Here is a 19,813-nt window from a genome sequence, read left to right as displayed (position 1 = left end):
ACCCTGTTTTCACTGGCTTTTGGGTCAAAAAAAATTACCCACCTGCCATTGGTTATGTAGATAATAGTTCGCGTCCTTTCCTTTCCATCGCTCTCTCCTCTTCGCTTCGGTGCCCCTCCGTCGCCTTCCCCGTCGCGTTCCTCTCCATCCTCGCCACAGGCGGCGTCGCCACCACCATGAACCCGGGCAGCGCCCCCACCGAGATCGCTGCCAGGGCGAGGGACACCAGCCCGGTCCTCGTGCCTGAGACCTTTCGCGTCGCCCGTGGTGGTGCCCCGAGTTTGCGCCCTTCCGCGCACTGCTGCTGCACGATCCCAGCGCGCCAGCGGCCCCGCAGGTGGGGCAGGACGACATGACCGCCATCCTCTACTCGTCGGGGATTGGCGGCTGGCCCAGGCGCGCGCACCCCTGCTCCTCCTAACCCGCTCGCCCCTGCACCCAGAATCTCCAATTTCCAGCGCTCCCCCGGTGTGGAACACCACTGGCGGCGGCGGCGGCCCGCCATGGCCACGCCGGCCGGCCAGGGCGGCGCCTCCCCACACCTGAAGGGGGCTTGAGGAGCTTCGTCTCAATGCCCAGAAGCTACCCTCGCCGCCAATCGGGCCTTGGAGCTGCCGGAGCACGGGGCTTCTGCTCGATTGGCGCCGAACGGAGGCGCGCCACTGCGTGGGCAGACGATGGAGGATAGGGAGAAGGAGGCGGCGGAGCCCGTCCCGTGCGTGGCTGCGAGATCCTCCCCTGCACACATTGGAGAAGATAGAAGAGGCTGACCAACGGGTCCACTTGTCTGTGAGATAGCTTTTGAGAAGTCACAGCTGCTGAACCAAAGGAGCTTTTGACTCCATCACAGCTACTTTTCTGAAGCTACTTTCTAGAAAGCTACAGCCCACAGTTGCTTTCTCAAAAGTCACAGCCCAACCAAAGACATCCTTAGGCTTCCTAAGGCTAAGGATCTCCTTTCTGTACAAAAAATGCCCGAAATAAAAGGTCTGAGGGCAATTCTAACCGATGCCTCATCTGATCTCTCATATTGATTTTGAGAGTTCATCAGTGAAAAACGTTCTCCAGCCGAGCTCGTATCCGGCACCCAACAGATGAGAAATCCTCTTTTCTCCCTTCTCGACTCTCACTTGTGGGGGCTCTGTCGGGACACCTCATCCGGCCTACGGCGCCAACAGCTGCTGCTCCCGCGCGTCCATGGACATTTCCGGCTAGCCAGCTTGTCGCTACCCTGAGCCGGCAACTCGCACACACCGCTGCGGCTGGCAGCCCACAGCTCCGCCGACGGCCGTTGCACCCCAGCGTGGTCGCCTGCAGGTCCACGTACCACCACACATGCACGTGGCTGCCGCCGCTTGCTCGCCGGCTGCCTGCTCACCCCCACTGCCGCTTGCTGGGTGCCATGGTCCGGTAGCCCGATTTCATAGCTCCGGTGATGGATTAAATTTGGGAGGGGCTCAAATGGATAGTTGAGGTTGCTGCAATGCTGGTGGTGCGAGGAATTGAATTGGTTTGGCATGATGATTGGTGAATTTGATGGCGGAAGTGCATTGACCGATTTAGTCTGTCAATTAACCTATTTAGTCTGTTAATTGACCGATTTAGTCGGTTAATTGTCACCATTTACCGATTTGGTCTGTCAACGATTTAGTCTATTAATCGATCAAAAATTAATGGTTATAAATAATTAATGGTTACAAATACATCCGCTCAATAATTATTACTACAAAACATAGTTATTAAGAAAATCATTATCGGTAGTAACGTGCATAAATAATGCTTAGATTGTTAGTTACATGATACAATAAAGAAAGAAGAAGATAAGATGTAGGAAGATATATGAGAGTTCGGTTGGAGTACAAAGCAAAGTAGGGGGCTGAAATCTAGATGAGAGATCCTCATATAGAACAATAGGGACTCAAATTTGACAGTTCGGTTGGAGTTGCCCTAAGACTTGTTTGTGAGGTCTAGAGACTTAGTTTGCAGCATTTAGAGATTTGTTTGTAAGTTCTAGGGGACTCCTTTATAAATTTCGGGGACCTTTTTTGTAATACTCAACCCCACTAAACAACCGCCTCCTCCTTCCTATAAATAAGCTCTAGGGCTTGAAAGAGAGGTGTTTCAGCAATTTGCTCTCTTGCTCATTCGGCTTGCTCCTCCTCTCACTTTAAGGTCATTACATTTACCTTTGGCCCCCACTTCGCCTATTCTCCTCGGTTTCGGTTTGTCCAATTCCAACAAAGAAATTTCTAACTATGTTTCCATGGTTTAATGGACTAGTAAACCATAACAGCTAGCTGCAAACAATGATATCACTTGCTTGTTTTTCTTAACAAACTTGTCTATTTGTTTCAACTTCAGGTTGATTTTGAAGATTCGATTTTAGAAAATCCAAATGTTAAAATAACTCATTGAATCGAGAATCTTATCAAAATCGAGCCTACAAAATCGGTTGCTCGGGCCACACTCCATTGTTCGGGCCAGCGCATAGGTAATAAAGGATCAAGTTGCTCGTCCTTCTCCTGGTGTAGTGGTGCTCAATTGATGGATGAGACGCCAACAAGCAAGGAATAGGAAGCCGACGTTGTTAGATAACTAGGCAATTTTCGGTATATTTTAATTCCAAATATTACTAGCAATTTCATGGCATAAATGAGTGATAATGTGTGAATAAGATATGTGCATGTGTTCATGTTATTCTTACTAATAAGCATGAACAAAAAGTTAAACCAGAATAGGTTTAGAGTGTACCCCAAGGCGGGACCAGTGCCGGAGGCACCGGTTGCGCCGTTACCAGCTGGAATAGACATGCTATTCAACTGGCCTTGCCTGAAGTAGCCGAACGATGTCGATGCAGGAAGAGGTTCGCAGTGCAGTCCCACGAACGGTCACCAGGAAGCAGACGAAGTAGTCATTCGTTCACACCGGGAAGTAGACGAAGTAGTCGATCAGGGAGCGAGCAGTCGCGTCAAGACGCTCCCTAAAAACCTGATTGCCCATGTCCCGTGCAGGACCTTCAGCGAGCAGAGGTTCCGGAGGCCTGCTCTCGCTAGAGCTGTGCGCGCAGCACTAGCGATGGGAACGACAGAAAGCAGCAGAGGGAGAAGGGAGAGGTCTCCTAAGCAGGAGTACCTAGATCAAGTGATGAAGTGTGTGTAGATGAGAGGAGGAATGGGTGGTTTATATAGGCGTGGAGGTGCCTCAGGTTCAACGAACCTGGACGTCGTAAAGAGCTTTGATGAGCGGCAGTTACTGATGTGATTCTCCAGTCATTACTGTCAACGTTTATTCTCTGTTTTAATGTTCTTAACAGCAAAATGTTCTTCTCATCTCAGCACATCACGTCACACCGCACCGCACCACACCTGCACGTCACGTCACGTCCGGCCGTGCACTCGCACGCGCACCGCACCGCCCGTCCGGCCGGCTGCGCCGTGCCGCGCCTCGCCTCGCCTCAAACACAGCCACGGCCACGGCCACGCCCCGGCTCGGCGAGGCCAGCGAGCGCGCGCACGCGTGTGGTTCACCGACCTCCTCTTACCGGCTTCACAAGTGGTGTACACGAAGTCCACCCTTTAAGTCGGTTGAGATCCTCCTCAAATCCCGGTACGGAATTAAGCAATTGATTCCCTAGCATTTAATAGTGGGCTTTAAATTATTTTATTGTATTGATTAGAATAAATGGGCCAAGCCCATAATTCCAACAATCCCCACCAAGAAATTCAAGCCACACTAGAAATGCCCTCATTCCCTCATTGATATACCAGTATTTGACAGAGACTGTTAAGTTGAACTTCCATCTAGGACAAAGGCTACACTTATTCACAACTGTACAATGGACTATCCATGAATTGACAGTCTTGTGCAAACAAGTTTGACCAGAGCCCTACACTGGTACTAGGCTGCAAAAGCATCCACGCGGTTTGGAGCTTATAAGTCATACTCCAGACCCTTCATGAGTTTCTAGAGAATACCCAGTTCTCATAGACCATGACCAGTAGTCAGACTCATATAGGTGTGTTCCTTTCAGATGTTCTGTAGGACAACATCTTTGTTTCAAGAAAACAACTCATTTGTTTTAAAGAAACCACCTGGAACACATTAAGGTATAGACCAACCTGCCATACAGATTAGAAGAGAAATGCACCTTATACACGGAATGAACCCTTTTCACAAAGGTTCACTTCTCTCGGTCAGACTTTAGTTTGTTTCACCATCCTAATTCACGGGATCTCCGATCACATAGGACAAGTTTCCACTATAGAATGACTCACGTGGGTCTCAAACCCAATTCCATAGATGCATTGTCTATCACATTTCGTGAAAGACCCTTTGTAAACTGATCTGTCAGATTTTTAGCCGTCTGAACATAGTCCAGGGCTATAACTCCGGAGTTTCTCAATTTTCTGACAGATTTCAACCGCCTTTTCACATGTCTAGATGACTTCATGTTATCCTTTGAACTGTTCACCTTGACAATCACCGTTTGATTGTCACAGTTCATTAGAATTGTCGGTATCGGTTTTTCAACTATCGGTAAGTCCATAAGGAGCTCACGAAGCCACTCAGCCTCAACAGTGGCGGTATCTAATGCTGTGAGTTCTGCTTCCATAGTTGACCTCGTTAAGATGGTCTGCTTGCAAGACTTCCAAGAAACAGCTCCACCACCAAGTGTAAACACATATCCACTTGTGGCCTTTATCTCATCAGCATAAGAAATCCAGTTTGAATCACTATACCCTTCTAGTACCCTTGGGTACCCGGTGTAGTGAATTCCATAGTTCATTGTCCCCTTAAGATAGCGCATTACTCTTTCAAGAGCCTTCCAATGATCATCTCCCGGGTTTGAAACAAACCGGCTCAGTTTGCTTACAGCAAACGAGATGTCAGGTCTTGTAGCACTAGCTAAATACATCAATGAACCAATGATCTGAGAATATCTCAGCTGATCTCGCATTATCCTTTTGTTCTTCCTAAGAATTAAACTGGCATCATATGATGTTGAGACAGGTTTATAGTCGCTATAACCAAAGCGACTTTACACCTTCTCCACATAGTGAGACTGTGTAAGAATCACCCCACCATTGCTCTCTTTTACCAACTTTATACTAAGGATAACATCAGCTTCTCCCAGATCCTTCATCTCAAAACTTTGAGATAAAAAACTCTTTGACTTCCTTAATCACATTAAGGCTAGTGCCAAAGATTAGTATGTCATCCACATACAAGCACAAAATCACTCCTTCAGCCCCACCATACTGATAGTACACACATTTGTCAGCTTCGTTCACAACAAAGCCAGCAGACGTCAAAGTTCTGTCGAACTTTTCATGCCACTGCTTAGGCGCTTGCTTGAGACCATATAAAGGTTTCAACAACTTACAAACCATTCCTTCTTGACCCTTTGATACAAACCCATCCGGCTGATCCATATAGATCTCCTCTTCTAACTCTCCATTGAGGAAAGCCGTCTTAATGTCCATCTGATGAACGAGAAGACCATAAGAGGCTGCCAGGGAAAGTAACACTCGAATTGTGGTCAATCGGGCAACTGGTGAATAAGTGTCAAAGAAATCTTCTCCTTTTTGGGTATAACCCTTGGCCACAAGGCTAGCCTTATACTTTTCAATAGTACCATTTGGCCTAAGCTTTTTCTTGAACACCCACTTGCATCCAACCGATTTACATCCATAAGGACGTTCAACGACCTCCCAGGTTTCATTAGACATAATAGAATCCATCTCACTCCTCACTGCTTTCTTCCAATAGTCAGCATCAGGAGATGAATATGCCTCTTCAATGGTTCTGGGTGTATCATCTATGAGGTATAAAATGAAATCATCACCAAAAGACTTTACAGTCCTTTGTCTCTTGCTCTTTCTCAGAGTATCATTGTTATCCTCCTCAGGATTTTCCACAAGTGTATGTTCATTGTGTTCTATCGGCTCAGCAGAGCTATCATCCTCGATGAATTCTTGCCTAGATGCACTTGTTCCATCTCTCATGTGAAAAATAGTTTCAAAAAATATAGCATCTCTGGACTCCATTATAGTACCAACATGCATGTCAGGTACTCCAGATTTCACTATTAATAATCTATACCCAACGCTGTGAATAGCATAACCTAGAAAGATACAATCCACAGTTTTAGGTCCAAGCTTACGTTTCTTGGTTATTGGCACACTCATTTTTGCCAAACAACCCCATGTACGTAAGTATGAAAGTGTTGGCCTTTTCTTCTCCCATTCCTCGAATGGTGTTATCTCTTTATTTTTTGTAGGAACACGGTTTATGACATGACATGCAATCAATATAGCCTCACCCCACCATTCCTTGGAAAGTCCCGCTATATCTAACATGGCGTTAACCAAATCCATTAGAGTGCGGTTCTTTCTTTCAGCAACCCCATTTGACTGAGGTGAATAGGGAGGCGTCCTCTCATGAATAATACCATGTTCCTCGCAGAATAAAGTGAATAAATTTGAGAAGTACTCGCCACCACGATCTGACCTAACTCTTTTGATCTTTCTCTCAAGTTGGTTTTCTACTTCAGCTTTATAGATTTTAAAGTAGTGTAAAGCTTCATCTTTTGACTTCAACAAATAGATGTAACAAAATCTAGTACTGTCATCAATCAAAGTCATGAAATATCTTTTACCACCTTTTGTCAACACTCCATTCATTTCGCACAAATCGGAATGAATTAATTCTAAGGGTGCCAAGCTCCTCACCTCTGCGGTCTTATGAGGCTTGCGAGTTTGTTTTGATTCAACACATACATGACACTTAGAATTTTTGACAAAAGTAAACTTTGGAATTAAACTCAAATTAGCTAAGCGCATCATACAACCAAAATTAACGTGACAAAGCCTCGAATGCCAAACATTGTTTCATCAACGTTAATAATATTGTATGCAACTTTATTACAAACATCTGACAAAGAAAGACGGAACAAGTCTCCGCTTTCATAACCTTTTCCAACAAAAGTACCAAACTTAGATAAGATACATTTACTGGACTCAAAGACTAATTTAAAACCATCTCTACACAATAGAGAGCCGCTGACTAGATTCTTCTTGATGGTGGGGACATGCTGCACGTTCTTCAGCTGCACGGTCTTCCCTGAAGTAAACTTCAGATTTACCGTACCAACACCAAGAACACGCGCATGCGATCCGTTCCCCATCAGCAAGGAGGAAGCCCCACCGTCCTGGTAAGAAGAAAACAAAGAAGCATCAGCATAAACATGAATATTAGCACTAGTGTCAACCCACCATTCGGGTGAACAAAAAACTGAAAGAACTGTAGGTAATAAATTATCGTACCCCGATGTTCCTCCAGGCTCGCTAATGACCATGTTGGCGAAGTCGCTGCCTTTGCGGTTCGGACACTTTGCAGCAAAGTGTTCTGTACTAGCGCACACATAGCAAGCTCCCTTCTTCTTCTTCTTCTTCTTCTTCTTCTTCTTCTTCTTGAAGGTGGTTGTCTGCTTAGTCTTTGGTTGGTTCTGCGGTGGCTTTTTCTTGTTCTTGTGGGAGTTGTTCTTCTGAACAAGGTTGGCGCTAGAAGCACCAACAACTCCTTTCCCACGTATGTCCTTTGCTCTCACCTTCTCCTCAACATCAAGAGTCCCTATGAGTCCATCTATGGTGAACTCCTGTCTCTTGTGTTTTAGAGAAGTAGCAAAGTCCCTCCAAGAAGGTGGCAGCTTAGAGATAATACCTCCGGCCACAAACTTATTGGGTAACACATATGGGGACTCTTTGCTACAATTTTTTAGATCTTTTGCCAGAGTATGTATTTCATGAGCCTGTTCCACCACAGAATGGTCTTCGACCATCCTATATTCAAGGAACTGCTCCATCGTATACAACTCACTGCCGGCGTCAGACACTCCATATTGAGCCTCAAGAGCATCCCACAACGCTTTGCCAGTTGGCAGCCGGACATAGGAATCCACTAGGTTTTCACCGAGAACACTAATGACCAAGCCTCGAAAGAGGGTATCAGCCTCATCGAACGCACTCCCTTCCTCTGGAGTGAACTGTTCAGGCTTGCCCTCTTTTACATGGATCACTCTCGATATTGTTAACCATAATATAAGCCGCTCTTGCCAACGTTTGTAATTTGAACCATCAAAAGGTAGTGGTTTGATTGATGCAACAAAGCTAGATACCGAAAGTCTATTAACAAAATAAGGTTTTTGGATTGTTAGATAACTAGGCAATTTTCGATATATTTTAATTCCAAATATTACTAGCAATTTCATGGCATAAATGAGTGATAATGTGTGAATAAGATATGTGCATGTGTTCATGTTATTCTTACTAATAAGCATGAACAAAAATTTAAACCAGAATAGGTTTAGAGTGTACCCTAAGGCGGGACCAGTGCCGGAGGCACCGATTGCGCTGTTACCGGCTGAAATAGACATGCTATTCGACTGGCCTTGCCTAAAGTAGCCGAACGATGTCGATGCAGGAAGAGGTTCGTAGTGCAGTCCCAAGAATGGTCACCAGGAAGCAGACGAAGTAGTCGTTCGTTCACGCCGGGAAGTAGACGAAGTAGTCGATCAGGGAGCGAGCAGTCGCGTCAAGACGCTCCCCCAAAAACCTGATTGTCCACGTCCCGTGCATGACCTTCAGCGAGCAGAGATTCCGGAGGCCTGCACTCGCTAGAGCTGTGCGCGCAGCACTAGCGATGGGAACGGTAGAAAGCAGAAGGGAGAGGTCTTCTAAGCAGGAGTATCTGGATCAAGTGCTGAAGTGTGTGTAGATGAGAGGAGGAAGTGCTGAAGTGTGTGTAGATGAGAGGAGGAAGGGGTGGTTTATATAGGCGTGGAGGTGCCTCAGGTTCAACGAACCTGGACGTGGACGTCGTAAAGAGCTTTGATGAGCGGCAGTTACTGGTGTGATTCTCCAGTCATTACTGATGAGCGGCAGTTACAGGTGTGATTCATTACTGTCAACATTTATTCTCTGTTTTAATATTCTTAACAGCAAAACGTTCTTCTCATCTCAGCACATCCCGACGCACCGCACCTGCACGTCACGTCCGGCCGCGCACACGCACCGGCCGCGGCCCAGCGAGGCGAGCGAGCGCGCGCGTGTGCTTCACCAACCTCCTCTTACCGGCTTCACAAGTAGTGTACACGAAGTCCACCCTTTAAGTCGGTTGAGATCCTCCTCAAATCCCGGTACGGAATTAAATAATTGATTCTCTAACATTTAATAGTGGATTTTAAATTTTTTCTATTATATTGATCAGAATAAATGGGCCAAGCCCATAATTCGAACAGACGTACTGTACCTTGTTCAGATCGCGCGCGCATCCCGATCCAAATAATGCCTGCGCTCCTCATGTTGCACGCAGTCGCGCAACACGACGGGGGGCCGAGAATTTGATGCGCAGCCTGCTGTAGGCGTGCAGGGCTCCAGGCCAGGGCACGTCCTCTGAATAGAACCGGCCGTGGCTCTGTTAGCAGAAAGGAATGGCCCTGAATCATTGATGCCGACATGATGTTACAGTGTGCAGGCAAATCCGCGGGGAGAATATCTGGGGGGTGTGTTTAGATGAGGTGAAAAGAGGAGAAAAAGTCACATCAGTCACTGTAGCACACTGTAACACTTTTCGTTTGTTTGTGGTAAATATTGTCCTACCATGACCTAACTAGGCTCAAAAGATTCGTCTCGCAACGTACATCAAAACTATGTAATTAGTTTTTTTTATTTAACTACATTTAGTACTCCATGCATGGGTTATTTATTATATTTAATGTTTCGATGTGATAGGAGATGTGATGGATGTGATGGAAAGTTTGGAAATTTGGTGGGACCTAAACACACCCTGGGCTGTTTTTGGTGAAAACTTTTTTGCCTCTTTTGACAACTAATTAGATATATTAAATAAAGTCTAAGTATAAAATTATCTTCATAATTATGACACTATAGTAGTTACTGTAGCTAATGAGGTCTTTGACCGTACAATTAGAGAATGATTAGATACAATTACCGTAGCATCATTGTAGCCAATCATAGTGGAACTTGACTCATTAGATTCGTCTCAAAACTTTACACTTGTGGAAAAAATTCGTAAATAAACTTCGTTTAGTATTCCATACGTACATTTGTCTTTTGTGAAAAAAATTTCACGTCCAAACACGGTCGAGGTACGGTGCGTGCGCTGGCTGTTCGCATGCGGATTCGGCTCGCTCTCCTCCCGTCGAAAACGATGGAATGGGACGTCGTCCTGTGACCGTGAAGATCGGGCAGGCAGCGAGATAAATCATAAATGTACCTCTTGGTGGCGGGTGGCCCTCCGGCCTGTCCTGATGTACTGAAGTTGTAGCAGCTGAAATAATGGTCTGGTCTAAGTCTTTACTACTTTTGTACTGTGGATATGACCCAAACCGATGTTTCACAATGTGTTTCTCATGTCGCGCTACTTGCACTGTGTTCTTTTGAAGGATGCCTTTCGTGACCTGGCCTGTTATGCCTTCATTACCTGAGCGCAAGGTGCACTGCATGTGGATCTAGCTATGCGGTGCACATGGTACTACCTCACACATTCCATGAATACTAAGCTAATCTCTACTGCTCAACAGTTGTCGTGCATGAAACTGACTGTACTATAGGTTGTCGTGCATGAATATGGATTGGAGACATTCTTCAATGTGTGTAGCTTCTCTGAGCTCCGGCAATCTCAAATAACTGGGTAGGCGTATATATAGACCACAAACAAAAGAGCCGTTCAACCGGTCACATAGGTGGATTTAACCGGTCGCACACAACCCAAACTTGCCATTGAACTTCCTCTGACGTGGCATTGCACCAACGGTTGCACCGACAAAATGTCGGTTTAACCGGTCCTGAAAGGACCCCTGCAGCTTCTCAAACATGCTCTCTGGACAATGCCTCGACCAATGCACAGACGCTTCTTTTCAACCTGTCGGTTTATCATGTGCCCTTTCACTTGATCGTCTTGTTAGACTCATCATTGCACCGACGCCTGAACTCATATAGTGTTGGTTCAACCAGTGCTATTGATTTGCACATCACTTGATCACAGAAGCAACAACCAATACACCGACGCTTGAGCCGTCGGTTTAACCGGTGCTTTGATTTCTGCTAATTCTTGTCCAACTTGTCTCGACTATCATTTGGACATCTTGACAGCTAGTTGAACATCTTGAATATGATTTGGACTACATCCATAGGACCTAGGAATCCTACAAACTTGAGCTCATAAGTTTGTTAGTCCCATTGATTATGTGGTTACACAATCATCGAAATCAAACTATGGCCTAATGAGATCATGTTCCTTGCATCAAGTCTTTACTACTTTTGTAATGTGGATATGACCCAAAAGCTATCTTCTGCACGCTGTTTGCAATGTGTTTCTCATGTCGACGCTACTTGCACTGTGTTCTTGTTTTGAAGGACGCCTTGACCTTTTGTGACCTGGCCTGTCATGCCTTCATTACCTTACCTGAGCACAAGGTGCACTGCATGTGGATCTAGCTAGGAAGTGCACATGGTACTACCTCATATATTCCATGAATACTAGCTAATTTCTGCTGGCCAACAGTTTTTGTGCATGAATTGGAGTGATTTAAGAGAACAACACAAAAATATCGCTGCCCTCGAAGTCCATGTCGTCGAAAGCTGGGTGACGAGTCGAAAGCTATTTCTTTGCGCTTAGACTTTTTTTTTCTCCAAAACACAGGAGAGTTGCACTGCTTTGTATTAAGATAGAAGAAAATGGTTTCAAGTTACACTCCGCGTCAAGACTTTGGGTCCATTTGGTGGAGCTTCGGCTCTGGCTCCTGCCCGCGCCACATCAGCTCGGAGCTGGAGCTCCATCAAACGGTCAGGGCAGTGGAGCGGCTTCTACTGCCGTGGTAGAGGAGCTGCAGCCGTTTTTTGCTGTGCATACAGGAGCTACAAAACCAGCTCCGTGGCTCCGGCTCCGGCTCCGCACAAGGAGCCCTCCGTAACAACAAGTGCAAGAAGTAAGCATCCTATGCACAGCTCGTGACAAGGTTCATACTGATCCCTTTGTCTCCCATAGTCTAGAAACAACAACAATAAATATTCTTGTTACTCATATCAGTAAATATACACTTCCAGGTGCACTTCAGTTCTATCATCGGAAGCACCAGATACAAAAATGATGATCTGATCAGGGCAGCATCACCAACAAAGATGTACACAGACATGCAGTCTGAACCAAACTACTGAAAACAATGAAAACAGCCTGAACCCAGTATGTTCAGATGGATTTTAAACTGACTCAGAAGCTGAATTGAAAGGTGTGCCTGAAACAAAAATTGTAGTCAAATGTCAGCTCTATAACTTTGCTTTTGGGCAAATCTGAAGTTTAATAACAATTTTGAGAGATCCAGAGGCTTAAAGATCAAGGTTCAGCATGGTTTTGAGTTCGATTCAGAAGTGGGCAGTAGCAAATAAGGACTGGGCACAGCTATGTACTGGAACTGGGAAGGCAACCCAAGGTCTCGTAGAAGTAGTGTCCTCCATTTGCCGCTTTTCTACCTCTCCGGAGAAAATTTCGACGAATCTAGCCTGGTAGAAATTCATGGAGCATCATCAGGAACACGGGGCGCGGCGGCAGCGGCAGTGGGGGCTAGGAGAAGGGGAGGGGATCGGGCTGGAGCGGGGGCGACGGCGGCTGGGGGCGCCGCCGACTGGGGACGCCGGCGGTAGCGGGGGCGCGGTGGTTGGACGAGGATGCTTGACGGAGCCGGAACCGGAGTCCAGGAGCCATCCGCCAATGGAGCCGCACCCTCCCAGCTGAGCCGCGAGCTAGAAAACCCCCTGCGTTTGTGCCGTCGGATGGAAACGTGGCACTCATCCAGGCGGGGCTGCAGGGCGCTGCGTTTGCAGCCGGCCTCCACCAAAATTTTCTCCTTCATTAAACCACATGCAAAATTGAAATGTGCTGCTAATAATTCCACGCGAGCTGCTGCCAAGTTCAGCCTGAACTTTTCCGCTCGAGCGCCGGGTAACACTGAGGTCAGAAAAGAAGCGCATTTCCTTTGACCCGATGCGGAAGTCGCAGCCCCCTCCACAGCCACGAAACACGCGCCACCCCGGTGCACGACACGACTCGATCACCCGTGACTGGGTTCCCTCGTCAGGCCGCAACGACTTCTGCCAGCGCCCACGCCACGGCACGGCCGCTTCTCCACGCGGCACGTGGGTCCAGCGCGGCCGCGCGCGCACGTTGGGCTCGTGCGCCGGCGATCCCACGGCTCCGATCCGGAGATAATCGAACGAAGGCCAGCTCCAAACAGGCGCGCGGCCCCCGCGGACGCGTGTATATAACCCGCCACAGGCGCGCGGGCGCCGCTGCGCCACAAGCACCCCCCACGTGCCGCGCGGCCTTTTCGTCCCGGTCCCCGATGGCCGCGCCCGCGCCGAGGCCGGCCCGCGCCCTGCTCGCAGTACTCGCTCTCGCCGTCGCCGTCGCCGTCGCCGTCGCGTGGCCCGGCGCCTCGGGGGGCGCCGCGGCGGGCGGCGCAGGCGGCGACGACGTGCTGCGCCGGGCGCGGCGCCCGGAGTTCGCGGCGTGGATGGCCGGCGTCAGGCGGGCCATCCACGAGCGGCCCGAGCTGGCGTTCCAGGAGCACCAGACGAGCGCGCTGGTCCGGAGGGAGCTCGACGCCATGGGCGTCGCGTACCGGTACCCGGTCGCCGGGACGGGCGTCGCCGCGTCCGTCGGCACCGGGGGGCCGCCGTTCGTCGCGCTGCGCGCCGACATGGACGCGCTCCCGCTGCAGGTGCGCTAGCTCCCAAACCGCTTCGAATTTCCTCAGACTGTTTTCTTGTGTGTTCGTTCTGGAATTCGATTAGGAATTTCGCGGTGTGAAACCAAGACGAACTGCCGAGGTTTCATCGCATGGCTTGACTTCCCCCCGCAAATTGGACGATAAATTCGCCTTGCAAGGGACATACCTGCAGCGCCATTTGAGCTGCTGCAAGCCTGCTACTAGAAATCGAACTGTGCTAAATCCATGCGTACAAGTCGAAGTGTCATTCGTCGGGTCAAGTTGAATCTTTGAATATACACTTTGGGGGGAAGACAAGTACAATCGGACAACCGGTAAGGTTTATCCAAGCAGGAAGCAGGTCGTATCGGGGCACGTGGCTTAACCTTAGCAAGACAGAAAGTTGACTCAACTCTCCTGCTCCCAAAGTTGCATAGTATATACACACTAGCATTCCCTAATCAAACATTAATTCAATTCCCATGGCTTGAACTTTTTTTTTTTTGCAATATCTGTGGATCAGGAGGAAGTGGAGTGGGAGCACAAGAGCAAAGAGGAGCGGAAGATGCACGCCTGCGGCCACGACGCGCATACCGCAATGCTGCTCGGCGCCGCCAGGATCCTCCATGAGCGCCGCCACGAGCTGCAGGTTTGGTCGCAACTTGAGCCTCTCCTCTCCTTCCTCCCTTCGCTGTCACACACACACACACACACACTGTCTTCAGCTGTTCATCTTATAGTATTTGTTTCTCTCTCCCGGTTGTCGTCGGGTCGTAACCTGTGTGCGTGTCACATTGTCACAGTTTTCTGGACTTCAGATCGCCTGATTTGAACTTCTTTAATTGTCACGTTGCGTGGTTGCATATTCCGCGCAATTATTTATGCAGGTTCCATTCAGAGAACAGTTAGCGCGAGCATTAGTTCGTTGTGAAGTCGTTTTCCCACTTGATGCTTGAGATCTCTATATACGATTCTCCCTTTAAAGCGATCGAGATGAGCCTGCCAATTCCCCTCATCCTCAACAACTTTCTATGTTTTGTCCTCCTTTATTTTTTAAACTATGGAAATTTAGCGCTTGGATTTGCTTTTTCTCTACACTGCTTAGACTTCAGAGAGATGTTTGTAATTGTTTGGACGCGGCCTTATAATGTATTAATGGTAAAGTAAAGGGTGGAAAAAGTAACGAAAACATGGTCTTATTACAAATCATAATTCATTTGACTTTTTTAAGCCAAAGTTTGACCACTCGTCTTATTCAAAAAATTATGTAAAAATAGTTAAATTTAGTTTCATAAAAAAAGTTAAATTTAAATTTTGAAGGAGTTTTATTAATAAAACAATTCACAACAAAAGAAGTGATATTTTTGCACAAAATTTTCCATGAACAAGATGTTTCCCCATTATGCGCGCCTAATTCACTTCGATTTGATAGAGCTGTTTCTTCTGATGTAGCAGTGTTCAACTAGCTATTGGACTGAAGAGTCCATTTCTATTGAAAACTAGCGTCACAACATGTAATAATGGACGCGAAGAAGAAATATGGTAGTGAGGCTAATTCCAATTGGAGGTTTTATTTTGTTGTTTTCAAGAGTGCCACATCACCAAGAATACAAATGAAACTTGAATGAAACTTACTCCACAATGCATTGTTTCATATTGCTATTTCATAGGCTCTCATCCCATTTAATTATAAGACTCATCAAGAGTTGGTAATCGTGCATACATAGTTTCATCTGGATGAAACTCATTTCATCACTCTCCTCATTAAACTAGTGCCACATCATCTAAAATGGTAACATGACATCCTATTTAATGTGCATGAAACTCTTATGAAACCCCACCGGAAGTGGCCTACGCACATGGTTTTCAGCGAGCAGGAAAAAGAGCGAAATTGATAACAGATAAAACTCTAATTTTTTTTCTTGCAGGGTACGGTGATCCTTCTATTCCAACCGGGAGAGGAGGTGGGCATTGGCGCCAAGAAGATGGTGGAGGCCGGCGCCGTGGACAACGTCGAGGCAATCTTCGGGTTCCACGTCACCGTGATGCTCCCCACCGGCGTGGTCGGCTCCAGGCCCGGCCCGCTGCTGGCCGGGTGTGGGTTCTTCGAGGCGGTGATCACAGGGGTGGGCGGCCACGCGGCCATCCCCCAGAGCTCCGTCGACCCCGTCGTGGCCGCCTCCAGCGTCGTCCTGAGCCTGCAGAGCCTCGTCTCGCGCGAGGCCGACCCGCTGGACTCGCAGGTGGTGACCGTGACGAGGTTTCAAGGCGGCGGTGCCTTCAACGTGATCCCGGACTCCGTGACCATCGGCGGCACGTTCCGGTGCTTCTCCGGCGAGGGGTTCCTGCGGCTGAAGCGGCGGATCGAGGAGGTGATCGTGGCGCAGTCCGCGGTGCACCGGTGCGGCGCGTCCGTGGACTTCGGCGCGGGGGGCAGCCCGCTGCTCGCCCCGACCGTGAACACCCCCTCGCTGCACGCGCACTTCGAGGCCGTCGCCGCGGAGACGGTGGGCGCGGGCAACGTCCGCGGCGCGATGGAGCCGTGCATGGGGAGCGAGGACTTCTCGTCCTTCTCCGAGGCCGTGCCGTCGTCCCACTTCTACTTCGTCGGGATCCGGAACGAGGGGATCGGGGCCGTGCACGCTGCGCACTCGCCGCACTTCCTCATCGACGACGACGCGCTCCCCTACGGCGCCGCGATGCATGCCAACCTCGCCGCGGGGTACCTGCGGCGCCGCGCGGCGCCCAGCGGGCCCGGGGACTCCAACGACGAGCTGTAGTGCTCTTCTGCCTGCACGGCCTGTCGCGACACGACGCCGGCGGGAGAGACTCGCGCTCGCGCGCACGGCGCACCCAACCCAAGGCAGCTCGCTGAGCTCAACAACGCCCAAGCCGCTGGCGGCGCCTGCCATCGTGAAGTACTTGCCAGTTGCCACGCGTTGGGGCGTTGGGAATCCACTCGGTGTTCAGATGCAGAGATGTAGTCTGATTGATCATGCTGCTCGGTGCATGGGGATGTAAAGTTGCTGGTCAATCTCACGATGTGATTATTAGAGCATGATCATAGCGGCGCTCAAGTTTGAATTCTGATGCAAGAATGAGCTCGTAAATGAAAGGCTCTCTGGTGAACTATGCTCAGAGAGTTCGAGGAGCTGAATTGTTCTGAAATACTACCTCCAGTAAATTCAGAGCATAAATGCCACAGACCAAAGCATTGACACAGCAAATGCATGTCCGGATCGCTATTGCACACACTCTGCACAAGAAGGTAGAAAACACATCAACGATCAACCTAACACAAGAACAGAGCTCCTGAACTAAATACTGTTGACATTGTTTTCTGGCATGTGTCAATCTATTGATGGATAGCTGATGAAAAATAGGCCGATGCTGGAATGAAAAGAAAGTTGGAGCAAGTTGGGCCTTTGGCCAGAGAAGGGTGTCGCAGCCGGTGGAGCTGAGGAATGAGCTGACGAGGATAAGTCAACAAGTTCTCTTCAAAATTTTGTATCGTTTAAATTAAACAATTTATTTTCTTGTTAGTCAAGTTGTAATCTTGCCGTATCAGCAACGGATCTAGGTTTAGACTATAAATAACAGATCTCCGTTATTTGATCAACTACATCCAACCAAAAGCTTATTCTAACGCGCCTGGGGATTGGGCCTTGTTGAGCTAATGAGCTCACCGAGCTGCCATGAGTTGGATGCGCGCAAGTGCGAGGCTCTGGCTGCCGGCGCCATGTCTTGACATGCCGCGCAGAAGAGCACTACAGCTCCCTCACCAAAAATTTTACATTCTGTCACACCAAAAGAAATTTTGTTATTTAGAAGTATTAAATAAAATTTATTTACAAATTTTTTTACACAGATGAGTTGTAAATCGTGAGATGAATCTAATGAGACTACTTAATTTATGATTTTTGCAATGGTGATGTTACAGTAACCATCCACTAATTATGAATTAATTAAGCACGCTGCTGGTGGGGGATGGCGGCTCCCCAGGCCGACACGGCCGACAGAGCTGCCATCCTCAAGAAGGTCGTGTGGAGGGATTTGAGAGGTGGCACGCTAGGGAAGAGCGGGAACATGAGGGGAAGGCCACGGGAGGGCACACGGAGCAGGAGGGGGGGGGGGGGGGGGATGGGAGCGGCAGCTGCTAGGTAAACATGCCGAGGGAGGGTCTCAGTTATCACGAGCGGGATGGCGAGCAGCGCCTGATAGCAAGATTATTGGATCGTAGTTTTAAAGTTTTTTTTTCTTCTAATTTTTACCTATCTGGACTCTTTTAGAGAATTTGTTGGAGTTGCTCTAAAATAGCTAGCCTGCAGTGGGGGTGCACGCTCACGGATCAGGGCGGCTTGTTTTAACTTTTAACTACGACCATTTTCTAGTCCTTTCCTAAGTAGTCATCAACCACTAGCAAGTAAAGAATCTCCAAAAATGTTGGTTTTAATAGTTTGGGAATAAGGGATGCACAAACGATGAGAAGATTCCCCATCAAAGCATCATCTCGCCACACTGCGCACCGGACACGTCGACGAGGAATTCACTGAAAGCTCATCAGATTGATTGCGAATAGGTTAGACCATCGATCATACGTTCAGACGTGAAACGATCTGGAACTGATAAAATTATGCCCCCGACCCAATACGCCACGAGTCCACAGCCACTCACTCGAAGGGATCGTATTCTCCCGTCCAAGACTAGTTCGCCAGTTTATCACGTACCATGTACGGTCGCAATCTTCTTCAGATGACACCTTTGTCTGAATTGCCAGGAGACGTCAAATTTTAGTGTTTTTCATGTTGACAACAAACAAGTACGCTAACGAGCATTTTCTGCTGGACCTGATACCAAGAGCATCCAATTCCCTCACCACCAGCACACAATCATCTGCATTTTCACTTTTTCAGTTCTGAACTTGTAGCATATAAGTTGTGCCACAAGTGCGCTACGTTTTTCGCCTGTACCTCTGGCTGTCTGCAACTCAACTCTGAAGAATCCTTAGTCTCACATCCTCCGGTTTCAGGTGACAAGCTAAGCTACCAATCATGGTAATGGGCGTCCGTCGTTCATTCAGCAAATCAGCGTGGTTTCTTTCTTCAGAGTAATGAGGTCGTCGTTTCCTCACAGCAACCGGTTCAGGAAAGACGGATGGTCGCGTCGAGCAAGGTGATCAAGGTCGGGCCGTGGGGCGGCCGCGGCGGGAGCCCGTGGGACGACGGCCCGCACCGCGGCGTCCGGAGCATCACCCTCACGTACGGCCGGTTCCTGGAGTCGATGCAGGTGGAGTACGTCGACAGGAACGGCCACCCGGTCCTCGCCGAGAAGCACGGCGGCGGGACGGGGCGCAGCCTCTCCGCCAAGGTAGACGAACGGCCATGCCACGCGCGCTAGCTGCTCGCCACTCGCCAGTCTCTCTTACAGCTACCTAGCTGACCAGAGGCCACAACTCCGCATGTGAACTGTCGCGCAGATCGAGCTGGACTTCCCGTACGAGTTCGTGACGGTCGTGAGCGGGTGCTACGGCGCGGCGCACGGCGGGGCGCCGCCGGTGGTGCGGTCGCTGGCGTTCGCGACGAGCCGGGGGGCGGCGCACGGCCCGTTCGGGGACGACGCGGACGGGGTGCCGTTCTCGTACCCGATGGAAGGGGGCGTGGTGGTCGGGTTCGCGGGGCGGAGCGGCTGTCACCTCGACGCGCTGGGCCTCCACGTCGCGGCGCTGCGGGCCGAGACGCTCTCCGACGTGGTGCAGGAGCGCGGCCTCGCGGCGTACCGCTCCTTCGTCTACGGCGACGGCGGGGCGCCGCCGCGTCGGCAGGACAAGAAGAAGCCGTTCGAGTGGTGTTACAAGTAGCAACTGTTGGTAGAGCGCTACGAAACGAAGTAGCCGGTGCGGCTCGGCCGAACCGCACTGAAGAAGCGGTCCGTTGGGCCGGAAAAAGGCTCGCAAACCAGACTCCCTAGCCTGTCACTTCACGTGCAGAATTACGAAAGGATAAGAACAAAGTCACATTGCTGCGAGTT

At 49.0% G+C, this 19,813-nt stretch overlaps 2 protein-coding genes and 1 long non-coding RNA gene across 3 annotated transcripts; 2 read left to right on the top strand and 1 right to left on the bottom strand.

Annotated features, from left to right (window-relative positions):
• Nucleotides 1–12,071: 12,071 nt before the first annotated feature.
• On the bottom strand, nt 12,072–12,792 carry LOC120675451. The gene is made up of 2 exons (XR_005675360.1): nt 12,489–12,792; nt 12,072–12,316 (listed from the first exon to the last, which is right to left on the bottom strand). It is a non-coding gene; the product is annotated as an uncharacterized LOC120675451 (long non-coding RNA).
• Nucleotides 12,793–13,381: 589 nt separating this feature from the next.
• Nucleotides 13,382–16,844, top strand: LOC120675338 (IAA-amino acid hydrolase ILR1-like 2). The gene is made up of 3 exons (XM_039956527.1): nt 13,382–13,798; nt 14,310–14,435; nt 15,715–16,844. The coding sequence occupies exons 1-3, from the start codon at nt 13,421–13,423 to the stop codon at nt 16,564–16,566; spliced, it is 1,356 nt and encodes a 451-aa protein (XP_039812461.1). The 5' UTR covers nt 13,382–13,420; the 3' UTR covers nt 16,567–16,844.
• Nucleotides 16,845–18,634: 1,790 nt separating this feature from the next.
• On the top strand, nt 18,635–19,813 carry LOC120675411 (jacalin-related lectin 19-like). The gene is made up of 3 exons (XM_039956629.1): nt 18,635–18,840; nt 18,920–19,153; nt 19,263–19,813. The coding sequence occupies exons 1-3, from the start codon at nt 18,838–18,840 to the stop codon at nt 19,641–19,643; spliced, it is 618 nt and encodes a 205-aa protein (XP_039812563.1). The 5' UTR covers nt 18,635–18,837; the 3' UTR covers nt 19,644–19,813.

Source organism: Panicum virgatum, chromosome 5N, assembly GCF_016808335.1.
Source record: "Panicum virgatum strain AP13 chromosome 5N, P.virgatum_v5, whole genome shotgun sequence".
Taxonomy (NCBI): domain Eukaryota; kingdom Viridiplantae; phylum Streptophyta; class Magnoliopsida; order Poales; family Poaceae; genus Panicum; species Panicum virgatum.
Note: the sequence above shows the minus strand (reverse complement) of the source record. Positions and strands in the feature narration are given on the sequence as shown.